Source organism: Mizuhopecten yessoensis, unplaced genomic scaffold (assembly GCF_002113885.1).
Source record: "Mizuhopecten yessoensis strain PY_sf001 unplaced genomic scaffold, ASM211388v2 scaffold8811, whole genome shotgun sequence".
Lineage (NCBI taxonomy): Eukaryota > Metazoa > Mollusca > Bivalvia > Pectinida > Pectinidae > Mizuhopecten > Mizuhopecten yessoensis.
Window position 1 is genome coordinate 485,535 of NW_018407733.1, and position 12,948 is coordinate 498,482.

General features: G+C 36.0%; 1 protein-coding gene across 1 annotated transcript; it reads right to left on the reverse strand.

Annotated features, from left to right (window-relative positions):
• Positions 1-985: 985 nt before the first annotated feature.
• On the reverse strand, positions 986-12,795 carry LOC110456633 (protein TSSC1-like). Its single transcript, XM_021507472.1, has 9 exons — positions 12,733-12,795; positions 10,043-10,126; positions 9,483-9,615; positions 7,969-8,113; positions 6,732-6,831; positions 5,937-6,073; positions 5,144-5,311; positions 4,299-4,463; positions 986-3,383 (listed from the first exon to the last, which is right to left on the reverse strand). Exons 1-9 carry the CDS (start codon positions 12,772-12,774, stop codon positions 3,209-3,211), a joined length of 1,149 nt encoding a protein of 382 aa, XP_021363147.1. The 5' UTR covers positions 12,775-12,795; the 3' UTR covers positions 986-3,208.
• Between the last annotated feature and the right edge of the window lie 153 nt (positions 12,796-12,948).

Genomic DNA, 12,948 nt, shown 5'->3' on the forward strand with positions numbered 1-12,948 from the left:
TATTATACTTCACATTAGGCAGGTAGAACAAGCAAGGGTGAATTATCTTGCTCAAGGATTCAACCAATTCCTCTGTCCACATGTTCTAAAGGGGTGTTTAACAGCTGATCTGGTACACTTGTTCTTTACATAATTGTATTTGAAGAAGACACCAGTCATTATATATCGGCCATATGATCTTGTGGCCATCACATCAATATTTGTCTGTTCATCAGTACTGAGACCATTTGGTTTAGATACTGCATGTAAGCATTGTGGATATACTATCTACAGCTGTCTGTCGGTCCATCAGTACTGAGACCATTTGGTTTAGATACTGCATGTTAGCATTGTGGATATACTATCTACAGCTGTCTGTAGGTCCATCAGTCCTGTTATATCTACAGCTGTCTGTCCGTCCATCAGTCCTGTTATATCTACAGCTGTCTGTCGGTCCATCAGTCCTGTTATATCTACAGCTGTCTGTCGGTCCATCAGTCCTGTTATATCTACTGCTGTCTGTCGGTCCATCAGTCCTGAAGCTTTATGGGAAGTTGACATTACAGCTGTTATATCCACAGCTGTCTGTTTCATTTACCGGTAGACATTTAACAATGACATTATGATTGTTATATCCATGCAAGTCTGTCCATCATCAGTCCAGAATCTGTTGGATTTAGATTTTTTTTATTGATAATGACATTGTGATTGTTATATCCATGAAAGTCTGTCCATCATCAGTCCAGAATCTGTTGGATTTAGATATTTTATGGATGACATTGTGACCATTTTATCCAAATATGTCTCGTCTGTTGTTCCTGAAACCTTTTGATTTAGATATTTATTTGCATTATGGATAGTATACCTACTGCTGCTGTCTGTCCATCCAGCAGTCCTGAATCTGTTATTATGGATAGTATACCTACTGCTGCTGTCTGTCCGTCCAGCAGTCCTGAATCTGTTTGATTTACGATTTGAAGGATAATATGAACTTCTGACAGTGTTTTATTTGTTTTATTGCACTTGGTCCCTGTAGAGGAAACATTTGTACATAACAACCAATACATAAATAATTCCTGTACAATATGTACTTTGTCTGTAACAAATTGTGATATAATTACACATAGTCAAATCTTCATACATCCATAATTTTAAACAAATTTTAAGAGTGCATCATCTAACCTCCTCTGAATTCCTACCAATAAACATACTTTATACTGTAAAAGAGGAAAGTTTTGCTTTGTGGAAATGCTCCCAATTTCTGTATTGAGTAAATTAGCATGAACATATCTACATGCGAACATTTATTTATCAATTAGAAAGATTGTATATAAGATTTATATAATCTAAATTTTAGAACCGTTGCCTGTACAAAAATTTCCACACTGTAATCAGATTAAAGAGTCGCACTGCCAACTTTTCCACAAGCGAGAATTCCTACTTCCACAGTTATCAGTATATCGCCAAACAGGTTAACATGTTCTACTGGAGTGGACTTGCCAGGTGCAGAAGACCTAATCACCATGAAGCCTGACAATGAAACTCTGACATAATGAAATGACATTCATAATTTTCTTAGTGATTTGAAAGATGAAGTTTGTTATTTGATAACAATGTAAAATTCTTGTCTACCCATCATTCACCGTCACATCAGCACTAAACCATACCATACAATCTTGTCTACCCATAATACACTGTCACATCAGCACTAAACCATACAATCTTGTCTGCCCACAATACACTGTCACGTTAGCACTTAACCATACAATCTTGTCTACCCATAATACACTGTCACGTCTGCACTAAACCATACAATCTTGTCTACCCATAATACACTGTCACGTCTGCCCTTACCATACAATCTTGTCTACCCATAATACACTGTCACGTCTGCACTTAACCATACAATCTTGTCTACCCATAATACACTGTCACGTCTGCACTAAACCATACAATCTTGTCTGCCCACAATGCACTGTCATGTTAGCACTTAACCATACAATCTTGTCTACCCATAATACACTGTCACGTCTGCACTTAACCATACAATCTTGTCTGCCCACAATACACTGTCACGTCTGCACTAAACCATTCAATCTTGTCTACCCACAATACACTGTCACGTCTGCACTAAACCATACAATCTTGTCTGCCAACAATACACTGTCACGTCTGCACTAAACCATTCAATCTTGTCTGCCCACAATACACTGTCATGTCAGCACTAAACCATACAATCTTGTCTACCCACAATACACTGTCACGTCAGCACTAAACCATACAATCTTGTCTGCCCACAATACACTGTCACTTGTCTGCCCACAATACACTGTCATGTCAGCACTAAACCATACAATCTTGTCTGCCCACAATACACTGTCACGTCAGCACTAAGCCCTTAGATCTTGTCTACCCATAATACACTGTCACGTCAGCACTAAACCATACAATCTTGTCTGCCCACAATACACTGTCATGTCAGCACTAAACCATAAAATCTTGTCTGCCCACAATGCACTGTCACGTCAGCACTAAACCATAAAATCTTGTTTACCCACAATACACTGTCACGTCAGCACTAAACCCTTAGATCTTGTCTACCCATAATACACTTGCACTAAGCCAGAACAAGCACTATTAGAACTAAATCATATCAAACTAGCACATCAGCACTAACCATACCATACCTATAATCACACTAGGGCTATGTTCCTATATATACCGGTACATGTACATTAAACTCACATTTGCTTGCTAGCTCACTAAATGAACCACTCAAATGAATATATGCTTAATAGTGATATGGCATGATTCTAGTTTTTACACCATTATATATTTCTCAATGCTTTTCTCCCCTTAACACATAACATTGCATACAGTTTTGAATCAATACCTCTGGTAATTAGATTTTTTTTAGCGCTCTTTAACAAAATATTGTTTCATTAAAAATACCCTCATAAACGCACTTATCAGTTATCAGAGTAGGTGATAAACATGTGGGTAATATATTTACATATGCACTCTTTATAAAATACGCAAGCCTGTTACGTATTGCCATGATGGTGTGACAAGTGCTAGTTATTGCCAAATAAGGATATTTTTCCCACACATCATTTCAAAGTTATGGAAAACATTTAAGAAAATCATCCTTTTGATGTTACAGCATCATTTCCCTGTAGTTCTCTGTCCATGGTTCTCCATTTAATCATCCACAGTTGACGTACAAAATTCATAATAAAATCTTGTATTTCTCCGCCCTTGGTACTCTGTTGATGACTAGCCGTCCATCATAACTAAGGGAGGCGAACACCCATGGGTCAGCGGATGACCAGTCCACAGCATACACACTGTCCTCGTGTTCCTCATAAGTGGCTATCACTCCGTCCTTAGGTGCTTCTGTAGAACTGCAATCACAAAACACATTTCACGTTGGACTTTATTAAAGGTACACCTCCATCATTTTCTTTGAAGAGCAAAATAAATATTCATTGAATACAAATATCAAGCAAAGAGAAGGAAAAAAGGTGCAAAAATACTTTCTTATGATCAGAACTAATTCAAGAGGACAAGAGATCATGTTAACATTTATATGTGCCTACATTTGACAGACAAGAGATCAATGGTACAACAGGTACGATCACTGTAGGGTTTTGTTGACTTTAATATTTATTTTCCATTTGACTACTTCATCAAATTGTGTGGTGCATTTGGGGAAAAGATCATGTATAATTAATAAAAAAGTCGCTCAAAAAAGGTTAATTAAGAAAATCTTAGGCCACTTTCCTTTATAGAGTTCAAAACAGTTAAGAGTTTGGACCAGAGTTGTTCATTTATGAAAAAGGGACGGACCTATTGATTTGAAGTCGACTTCTGTCAAGCCATGGCAAATATTTTCAAGGACTGCATTAATATTTACAGGTCCATCTGGTTTAACCCTTGAAGTATTACATTTAAACCAACAGGCCCCTAATGACCAAACTTTCAAAGAAATAACTTTGCATATCAAGGGAGATAACTCATAATCTGCCGAATATTCATGCTAAATTTATGAGTTCATTCATACCCGATGGTCGGTTTTTTGTGCATTTTCATAAACACTTTAATTTTGGCCTAGGGGTTACAAGTCTATTAAGTTTGAGTATTTTATCCCATGAACTTTGACCTCTTAAGAGCACATTTTTTTCAAGGTGGATGCAAGTAGCAGTAATGTAGCATCAGTCTTAACAGACAAAATTCTCTACAGATAGAAAGACATATGGACAGCATTACTCCAGTATATCTCCCTCACTTTGATGTAGAGAGTGTTAAGAAGTTCTCACCGATTCTGAACCTGTTGGTCCTCATCACTATCATCGTCATTCTCCACAAGATGTCCAAACGGCTCTGACGACAATGACACAATATTGTTGAGGATGACCCGACTATCACTGCTGGATGATAGGACCAGCTGATCATGGAAATGGTTGTATCTCACAGCCCATACCCTACATATATATATACAAACATAAATGTAGGTAGTTTACAGCTCTTACCCTAAATAAAATTAAACAATATCTCAACAATTTATATTGTAAAGAAATTTAATGGGTTTTTTATTTTTTTCCCCTAAAAACTCCAGCATGGCACAACCTACATAAACTTTGTTGGAACATATTATTTGTACTGCAAACTTTGACAAAATTTCAGTTCAGGTGAGCTACTTGAATTCTTTTGATTTCGATTTTGTGTCCCAGAACTATCATAAACTAGGTCACTATGTGTTTTATAAATTATTTCAGTTTTAATTTCCATTATAAATGTTTCTGTAACTATCTATTTTTAATTTAACAAGCAGAACACATCAAACCATCTGTGGAGGGGGTTCACGATAGATCACAAGTCTTTGGTTTTCATTGTAAACGTAACCCAGTAAAATGTACTGATGCATCTTAAAATATTTTAATAACTATATCTCTATTTTACTCATGACTTGTGTTCTTGTGTTTTATAGTAATTCAGACTGAATAACTGATTTTAAATACCTGAACTACCGTACATTAACTACAGGTCTACTTTCCTTACGCTGCTTTCTCTCCTGTGCATGGTCCCAAAGATTGATCTTTTTCAATCATTCAAACAAATTCAGACACCACATCCCTAATACAATGTATGCAGACATACTAACCAGTGAGAGTGTTCTGCTAACACTTTGAGGGGCTCCGTAGGATTCCTTGTGTCCCAGAACTTCACCTTACAATCGTCTCCACAACTGGCTAGGTAGTACTGCTTATTTGGGTTGAAGTCTACGTCCCTGACTAACTGACCATGGGCATTCTCGATAACATACACCTGTCTGGGGTATAAAATACAAGGCTTTAACATACTGACCTGTTAAATATTCAGGTTACTATCTTGGTAGACCTTGAGGTCAAGACTGATTGATTTATTGATTTATAAATTCTGATTGGCCAATCAATTGCAACATCAACAGATTCTTCCTTTACCATTGAAGGTATGACAACATCAAACCAAGAGGGAATATTATTGATGGTCCAATATGAGACTAGTTTCAAGAGGAGGGTTACACATTCAAGATTCTCACCACCAGGGTTGATTTTTTTCTAGCATAGCTTCACTGTATGAGATGAGCACATTTCTCCCATTCTAACAATAATATGTTCTAATGAATACAATGGTTATTAGCATTTCTACATGTTTCCTTTCCTGATCTGCTTATATTCGTTCTTTTGGAAAGCTTATGACATGGTGTTTTGATTGTTACCATGGTATCATCTTATTTTTCATTGATATCATGCTTATAGTGTTGTCGGTCATACCGTAGGGGTGACCGAGGAATAATACCCTCTGAGTTCACAGAGAAATCTTCAACAGTTGTAACGAGAAACAATTCTATGAATAGAGGCATAGAATAGGGTCATATAAGGGGCCACACAGTATAGGAGTGCCAAGTAACTCACTGCATGGAGCGAATGTCCCATCCTCGTATGGCGGTATCGTTGGCAGTTGCCACCTGCTGGCTATTGTGGTGTGGATTCCACCTGCCACAGGTCATCTTAGGTTGACCCTTACTCTCTAATTCTGCGGAGGCGGTCAGCTAAGAACAAACCATTGGTCAATACAGATATGCATATCAATAATACACACATCTCAACTACCAACACTCAAAAATTCTGTGAAAGGAATTTATCTGTGTTTTAAATTTCGTTTTTTCTAAATAATGCCAGGGAAACAAAAATGTGCATATTTTCATCAATTATGGTTATCAATTAATGTTTATATATAGTCCAATTATGTTGCATAGATTTTTTTTTTTACTTTCAGAAAAGGAGAGTTAATGAAAGAGACTAAATGACTTTATATCTACCGCAAAATGCTTAATTTTTGTTGATTTCTTGTGATTCAAACAAAGTGCAAAGTCCAATCCTACAACCTGTGGAGGGATCCAACAAATTGGTTGGATAAGACACAATGTCAGAGTACAGAGGTTTTTATGAGATAGTTTTGGAGCAACAGATGTGTGTTGGACAGGACAAGATGTCAGAATACTCACAGGACAGAATCAACAGATTTCACCACTGTATCAGTAAGTGAAGCCTTGCTCCAGTTTCACCACTGTATCAGTAAGTGAAGCCTTGCTCCAGTTTCACCACTGTATCAGTAAGTGAAGCCTTGCTCCAGTCAGTAAGTGTAACGGAGAATAACTGATAATCATACAGGTTGGTAGTCAGTGTTAATGCCATGAGATCACAAACCTTTGCAGTACTTGAGGAGCTATCAAGGTCCCAGAGGAGGATATGGTTGTCAGACAAGCCAATTAGACTGCTGCTATCACCAGTCGGATGCCACAGGACACTGTAAAATACCAATCAATGTTTTCACGTAACACTTTTAAACACTTCCAGTGAATTCATTCAAAAAGGTTGAACATTTTCATATGTGATATAATTGTCTTTCAAATTTCAGGTTGATAAAAGCATAAAAATTGTAAAACAGTAAAACCTATAATAGTTAAATTGGCTGTCTTTATACAGGAAAAGCTGCACACCAATCAATAAATACATAAATTATTATATTTATAGATTAAATTCTGCAAATTCAGTTATGAGTCATAAAATTAAATGTGTAAAATGATCCGAGATGACAATGACAGCACTTAAACAATCCCAGTCAATTACAATCCCTGTCAATTACAATCCCAGTCAATTACAATCCCAGTCAATTACAATCCTAGTCAATTACAATCCTAGTCAATTACAATCCCAGTCAGTTACAATCCCAGTCAATTACAATCCTAGTCAATTACAATCCCAGTCAGTTACAATCCCAGTCAGTTACAATCCCAGTCAATTACAATCCCAGTCAATTACAATCCTAGTCAATTACAATCCCAGTCAGTTACAATCCAAGTCAATTACAATCCCAGTCAGTTACAATCCCAGTCAATTACAATCCTAGTCAATTACAATCCCAGTCAATTACAATCCAAGTCAAATACAATCCCAGTCAATTCAATGTCATCTACTGTGGTAAATGAAACAAACTGCTAAGATTCACATGAACAAACACAAAATGGTGTTATAAATAAACCATACGTTGATTTTTGTATTCATTGCATGGTACTATGAATGCCACTTTAAAATGAAAGGTTCATATCTGGCAGAAAAGAAACGGGATTTTAAAATTAAAATGCACATACAAATAACTGTTTGGTACTAATCTGAATTTGAAATGGAATCCAGGATAATCAACCAATTTTTTTTCATTAACGAGTACCAAATATTGTTTAAAGGATATTAAATTTGATTCCATTTCATATGAGGTTTATGAAACACGTCAAGATTTTTTTTCCATTCTAGTTTGACAGATCCTTGCTAAAATAATGAGTTCTACACACAAACCTGAAACCCATTCAAGGCCAGGAGCTAATTGTTATAAACATGACAAAGGGACATTTGATGATGTAAATTAAGTCTGTAATGTTATTATCACCTTTTCATGTCCCCGTATTCAGTGTCGTCAAGGTGACAGACAAGCTGTAAAGACTGATGGGAAGAGTGGTCCTCCACCTGCGTGCTGTCGTAGTCTGATGGAAGTTTCCATACAGCTCCTCGCATCTCTGTCTTGGATTCCGTTGCTGTTGTATAAAAAAGAAATATCTAACACACCATACCTGTTATTTGTGTAGAGTAATTTCTTATTTAAATCTCCATTGTACAGTCTTTAAATGAACAAAATCGGAAGTTGTTATACGGTATGAAAGCATAACACAGAGAATGTAGACATTTTCCATTTTGAAACTGTTTGGGTATTTCCATCATTCTGTTTTAGTAATTTTGAGAACCAATCAAGTCTCGACATAAATTAAAATTTTGACAAAAAATCCGAGACGCTTTCCAATTGGCATCATCACCTAACAAGAATGGTGATCTTAGAAAAATATTTTGTTTAAAATTTGGCTAAACACTGTTTAAAACACATCATGATCCAAAAGAAGCATTTTTTTTTCTGTTTTGAATGTTTATATAAGGTAGCAGAGTACAGTAGCGTACAGTGGCCATGGGTGATATTTTTATACAATGAATAACCCCTGTAATATAACATGTATCAAAATTTAAAAAAAAAATCAGCACTAAAATTGGCATATACATGATGAAGTGGACTATGTGGGCTTCATAATTTAAAAAAAAAAAAAATCGAATTTGGTTTGAGACTACAATTTTGGGCATTTACAAATCTGTGTCTACACAACAAAAGCTAGCTTTTCATGTAGTCTATTTTTGTACTCAGCACATGTGTAAATATTGTGAAAAATCCACCGGAATGACCTATGCTAAAACGTGAGTATTTCTGTTACCGAGTAGGCGATATTTAATTTCAGACAGGTTTTAAGAAAAACAATTCTACTTGCGGGGGTCAAATTCTGGGTTAAAAATCATGATTTTTTGCATATTTTGGTGTTTTTTGATGTGGTAACCATGGTTTTCAGAAGTCCCAAATCTGGGGAAATCACTTTTTGAAAAAAAAAATGTTCTTCTAAAAAACACCTATTAAAAATGTAGTTTATAAATATATATATATATGTAGGTGTGTTGTGCAGGATGAATCCGCTATCCATGTTTATCCGAGACATGCCCTTTATTTTTAGGGTCAAGCCATTTCTACTGTACTCTGCCACCTAAGGACAGAAATGCATTGTTTTAATATTTATGATGGTATGCAACACAGTTCCATACAAAAATATCTCCAAGATGCTTCCGTCCTTAAATGACCATAGCTGTTGATAGGACGTTAAACAATACTAAACCAAACCAAATCCAGGATGCTTCACCTTGTATCAAAGGAATAATATTTTTTAAATGGAACTTGGTTGTACATGTATACCTTAATAAATATATTTTTTAATGTATTTCAATCCTTAATTTATTCTTCAGTCAGAGAAAATTTTGTGGAATCACATGTACATCCAGTCTGAAAATAAAGAGATTTAGCACAAGATGATGTACTTTTGTTGTAGCAGGTGGCTAGGAGATTACTATCCATGGTAGAGGCACTGATGTCCCAGATCTCGCCCTCTCGGTGGATGTATACATTCTTGTTTATGATGTTGTTTTCATCGTCAAAGTCTATGTGGTGGATCTACAACAAAATGGAAGATATATATATACACATAATTGTTAGAATTTTGAAGTCCTAAAACACAATTTTGAAGATATCTCTGGACTTTGATTCTCACTGAACATGAATAGTTAATCATATATTGTATAGTTTAATCTATACAGAAATGGCATGTACATAACAAGTACATTTTATTTAATACAAATGTATATTTCTTTATAGGAATTTGAAGCAGTGACATTTCTAATAATTTGCATAATCTCTACACTAGGATTTCAATCATTTCATTAATCTTTCAATTTACAGTTGAGTGGATGATAACTTGGCTCATTAATATTCCGTCGTGTACAGTTGGAAACAGTCTGTATTGACACTTTCACAGCACATACTGTAATGTATACTGAATCTCACTACATTCTGTAATAGTCGTCAGTACAGGGATGCTAACCTGATTTTCTGCTCGGAGTGACTGTGTGCCCACCAGAAATCGTATTTTATCAGTCTCTGCTGTTTGAGCAGACAGTGCTCTGGCCTGGAATGACATGAAATCACATTTATTATAATTTAGTTAGCTATAATAATAATAAAGAGATTACATCCTGAATGGTTTATACATGTACATAGATACATGTCCACAACACGCTTTGGGTGTCCTTGCCTCTACACAGGCTACTGCAAAATGCACAGGGCAGTAGTTGAATGTCTGTCTGAACTTCTTTTGTTTCCCTTCTTAAAATTTGGTGTACTTCTGTCAAAATGATGTTTTAATGCATATTTTAAGATGATGGTTAACTGTAAAAGAAAATGAAGTGGCAAGCTCCTTCATTAATTCAACATGCTTTTTAAAATGATTCAGTTTGGCAACTTCCAAGGATTTTGTTGGGCCTTTTGCATTTTTTAAAATATTTGGAGGGATATATATGTATAGATACAGAATGTTTGTGTTTTAGTGTAAGACCTCATGGAATGAATATAGAAAAAGAGTGACAACAATATTAAAGGTTTGATGAAAAACAGCAGTAAAACATATTTTTTTGTCCTTGGACAAGGCCTTTTTTAATCCTTCTGTTCACTCTCAGTCTCCATCTGCAAAAAGCCATATATAATATGTTGTGCTGGTTGGGTATTGCAGCTTTTCTGCTGTAGTATATAAACTATACACCTATACAAAAACCTCTAGCATACACAGTCTATAACACACAATGTGCAGGAAGGTCTAGGTCTGGAATTAATACAAACAGGTCTGTATGCTACACTCTAGATCTGTACGGAATTATGATGAATCACATTTATTCAAACTACGGATTCTAGTGATAACTGATTACATACCAAAATCGGTCTGGAAAGTTAGATAGGCCAACCTATTCTTATCAAAATGATATGCAATTTTATTTGAACCAATATTTTTTCTCTCAAACACGTGCACTAATGCTAAATCCATAAACCATAACACATTTGAATCTCCTGCCAATAATTATCACTCAATGCTGAACACTAGAAGAATTCACATACAACATAATAGAAGATATACACAATCAATACAACTAATTCATCCTGTTTTTAACCTCTTTTTATCATACAGCCAAATACAAATAACAAATAACCTAAAATGTTGCAGGAACGAAAGAGAGTAGTGTACATGTGCTTCCCCCGGGGATTGAACCTGGGACCCCCAGCTTCCCAGTCTGTCGCTCTAGATCTACTGATTGAGCTAAAGAAGCGTCAAGCTAGAAGGCAACCATAATCCTATGTACATTTAAATTTGACCATATATATATATCCCCCCCCCCCCCAATTCATGTATATAATCATCAATATCAATGGAGGACAGCAATCATGCTGAAAAGTCAATTATCCTTTTTTTGAGTGTCTTCCTCTCAATACAGCACCTCCATCATATAGTTTCTGTCTTCTTCTTCCTGTATGAAGACTATTTCTATGTAGTGTAAATTCTCAGTCTTTTATGATAATTAGAAACAAGTTCCTTTGATAAGGGGAAGGGAACAAATTATCCCACAGCACCATTGCAGAATGATAAAACAGTACATGGCTATAAAGTAATAATTTGCAGTGTATGTTTGTTTGTTTGAGTGGTTTTTCGTATGCTTCACTGCCGAGTAGTTTGGTTATCCAGCAGATGATGCAGTGTACATTTGATGGATGGAAGTGGCACCACAGCCTACCTCCAGCTAACACTAGGGGGTGTCCAATGAATGGCCCTAAAACCGCAACGCCCCAAATTTGATTTGTATCGCCCAAAATAACACCCCAACTATTTCGCCCCAAAAAAATCATGCTCGATACTCCAGGGGTTACGCCTGGAGTTTATAATCGAGGATGCAAAAGAAATACAATGCCCCAAAAATTTCCTCCATCCCAATTCAATATGTTTCTCATGTGGCTTTCCTTATATTCCCCTTTTCTTTTTGGGAAACAATTAGCTGCGATAACGTAGCTTTCTGACGACGAGACATTTTTGATATATTGCGTTGCCGGAGTGGAGAGTAGGCAGGGTATGAATATTCGTTCTAGAAACAGAGTACTTGAGAGTGGGCGCTGCAGTATAATACAGATAGAAATCTGTAGTTAAATAATTATGTGAATGTTTTACAGTTCTTATAAGGGGAATAACTCTTGTTTCGTATAGACAACAGACATGTCGACAGTACAATACACCACTAGTGTAGTATATACATATTATTGTTGGTTATGCATAGCCGGTCATTTTATTAGAAATTCAATATTGATTGGAAAAAAATCACAATAACGCTTAATTGATATTTGTTTTTTATCATGCATTATTCGGTCTAAATAAAAAAAAATCAGGTTCCTTTTTATGATATGTTTCGTTTCCACAGAGCCGTATACGTCTCTGGTTTCCAGGGGGGGGGGGGGGGGGGGGGGGGGNGATATGGTTGTCTTTATTGGGGCGAAATGAACTGAAAGTTGGGGGCGATGTGAAAAAGTTGGGGCGAAATGGTCTGAGGCGTAACGGGTTTTGGGCCATCATCGGCTCGTTGCACAATGTTTTATCAAATTCTCGAAATCAGACCTTTAATTTCAACTAACTATGTAACATTTAATAAATTACTTGATGAAGACCACATCAGGATTCGTAAATATACGTGTTAACTTTACCTGAAACTCGAGCCCATAGATGACTGGCGCTTCGTCGTCCATTTTGAAACACTTGTGACAGAAGGTGATAGTCGTAAATAAATACAAGTGGATTTAGATATTTGTATGTTTTTGAAAATGTGTCAGCTGTCAAATTGTATTTCTTCTCATTATATGTTAAGAAAGAAAGAAACTATTAAATAATATAAATAAATGAACATTTTATCGTGCTCTGTT

Coding starts and splice junctions, on each gene's coding strand:
- LOC110456633 (XM_021507472.1), bottom strand. CDS start 12,774: ATGGACGACGAAGCGCCAGTCATCTATGGGCTCGAGTTTCAG. Junction 8,114..9,482: donor AGCCACCTGCTACAACAAAA/GTACATCATCTT, acceptor TTTATACAACAG/CAACGGAATCCAAGACAGAG. Junction 6,074..6,731: donor GCTCCTCAAGTACTGCAAAG/GTTTGTGATCTC, acceptor GTTTGTTCTTAG/CTGACCGCCTCCGCAGAATT.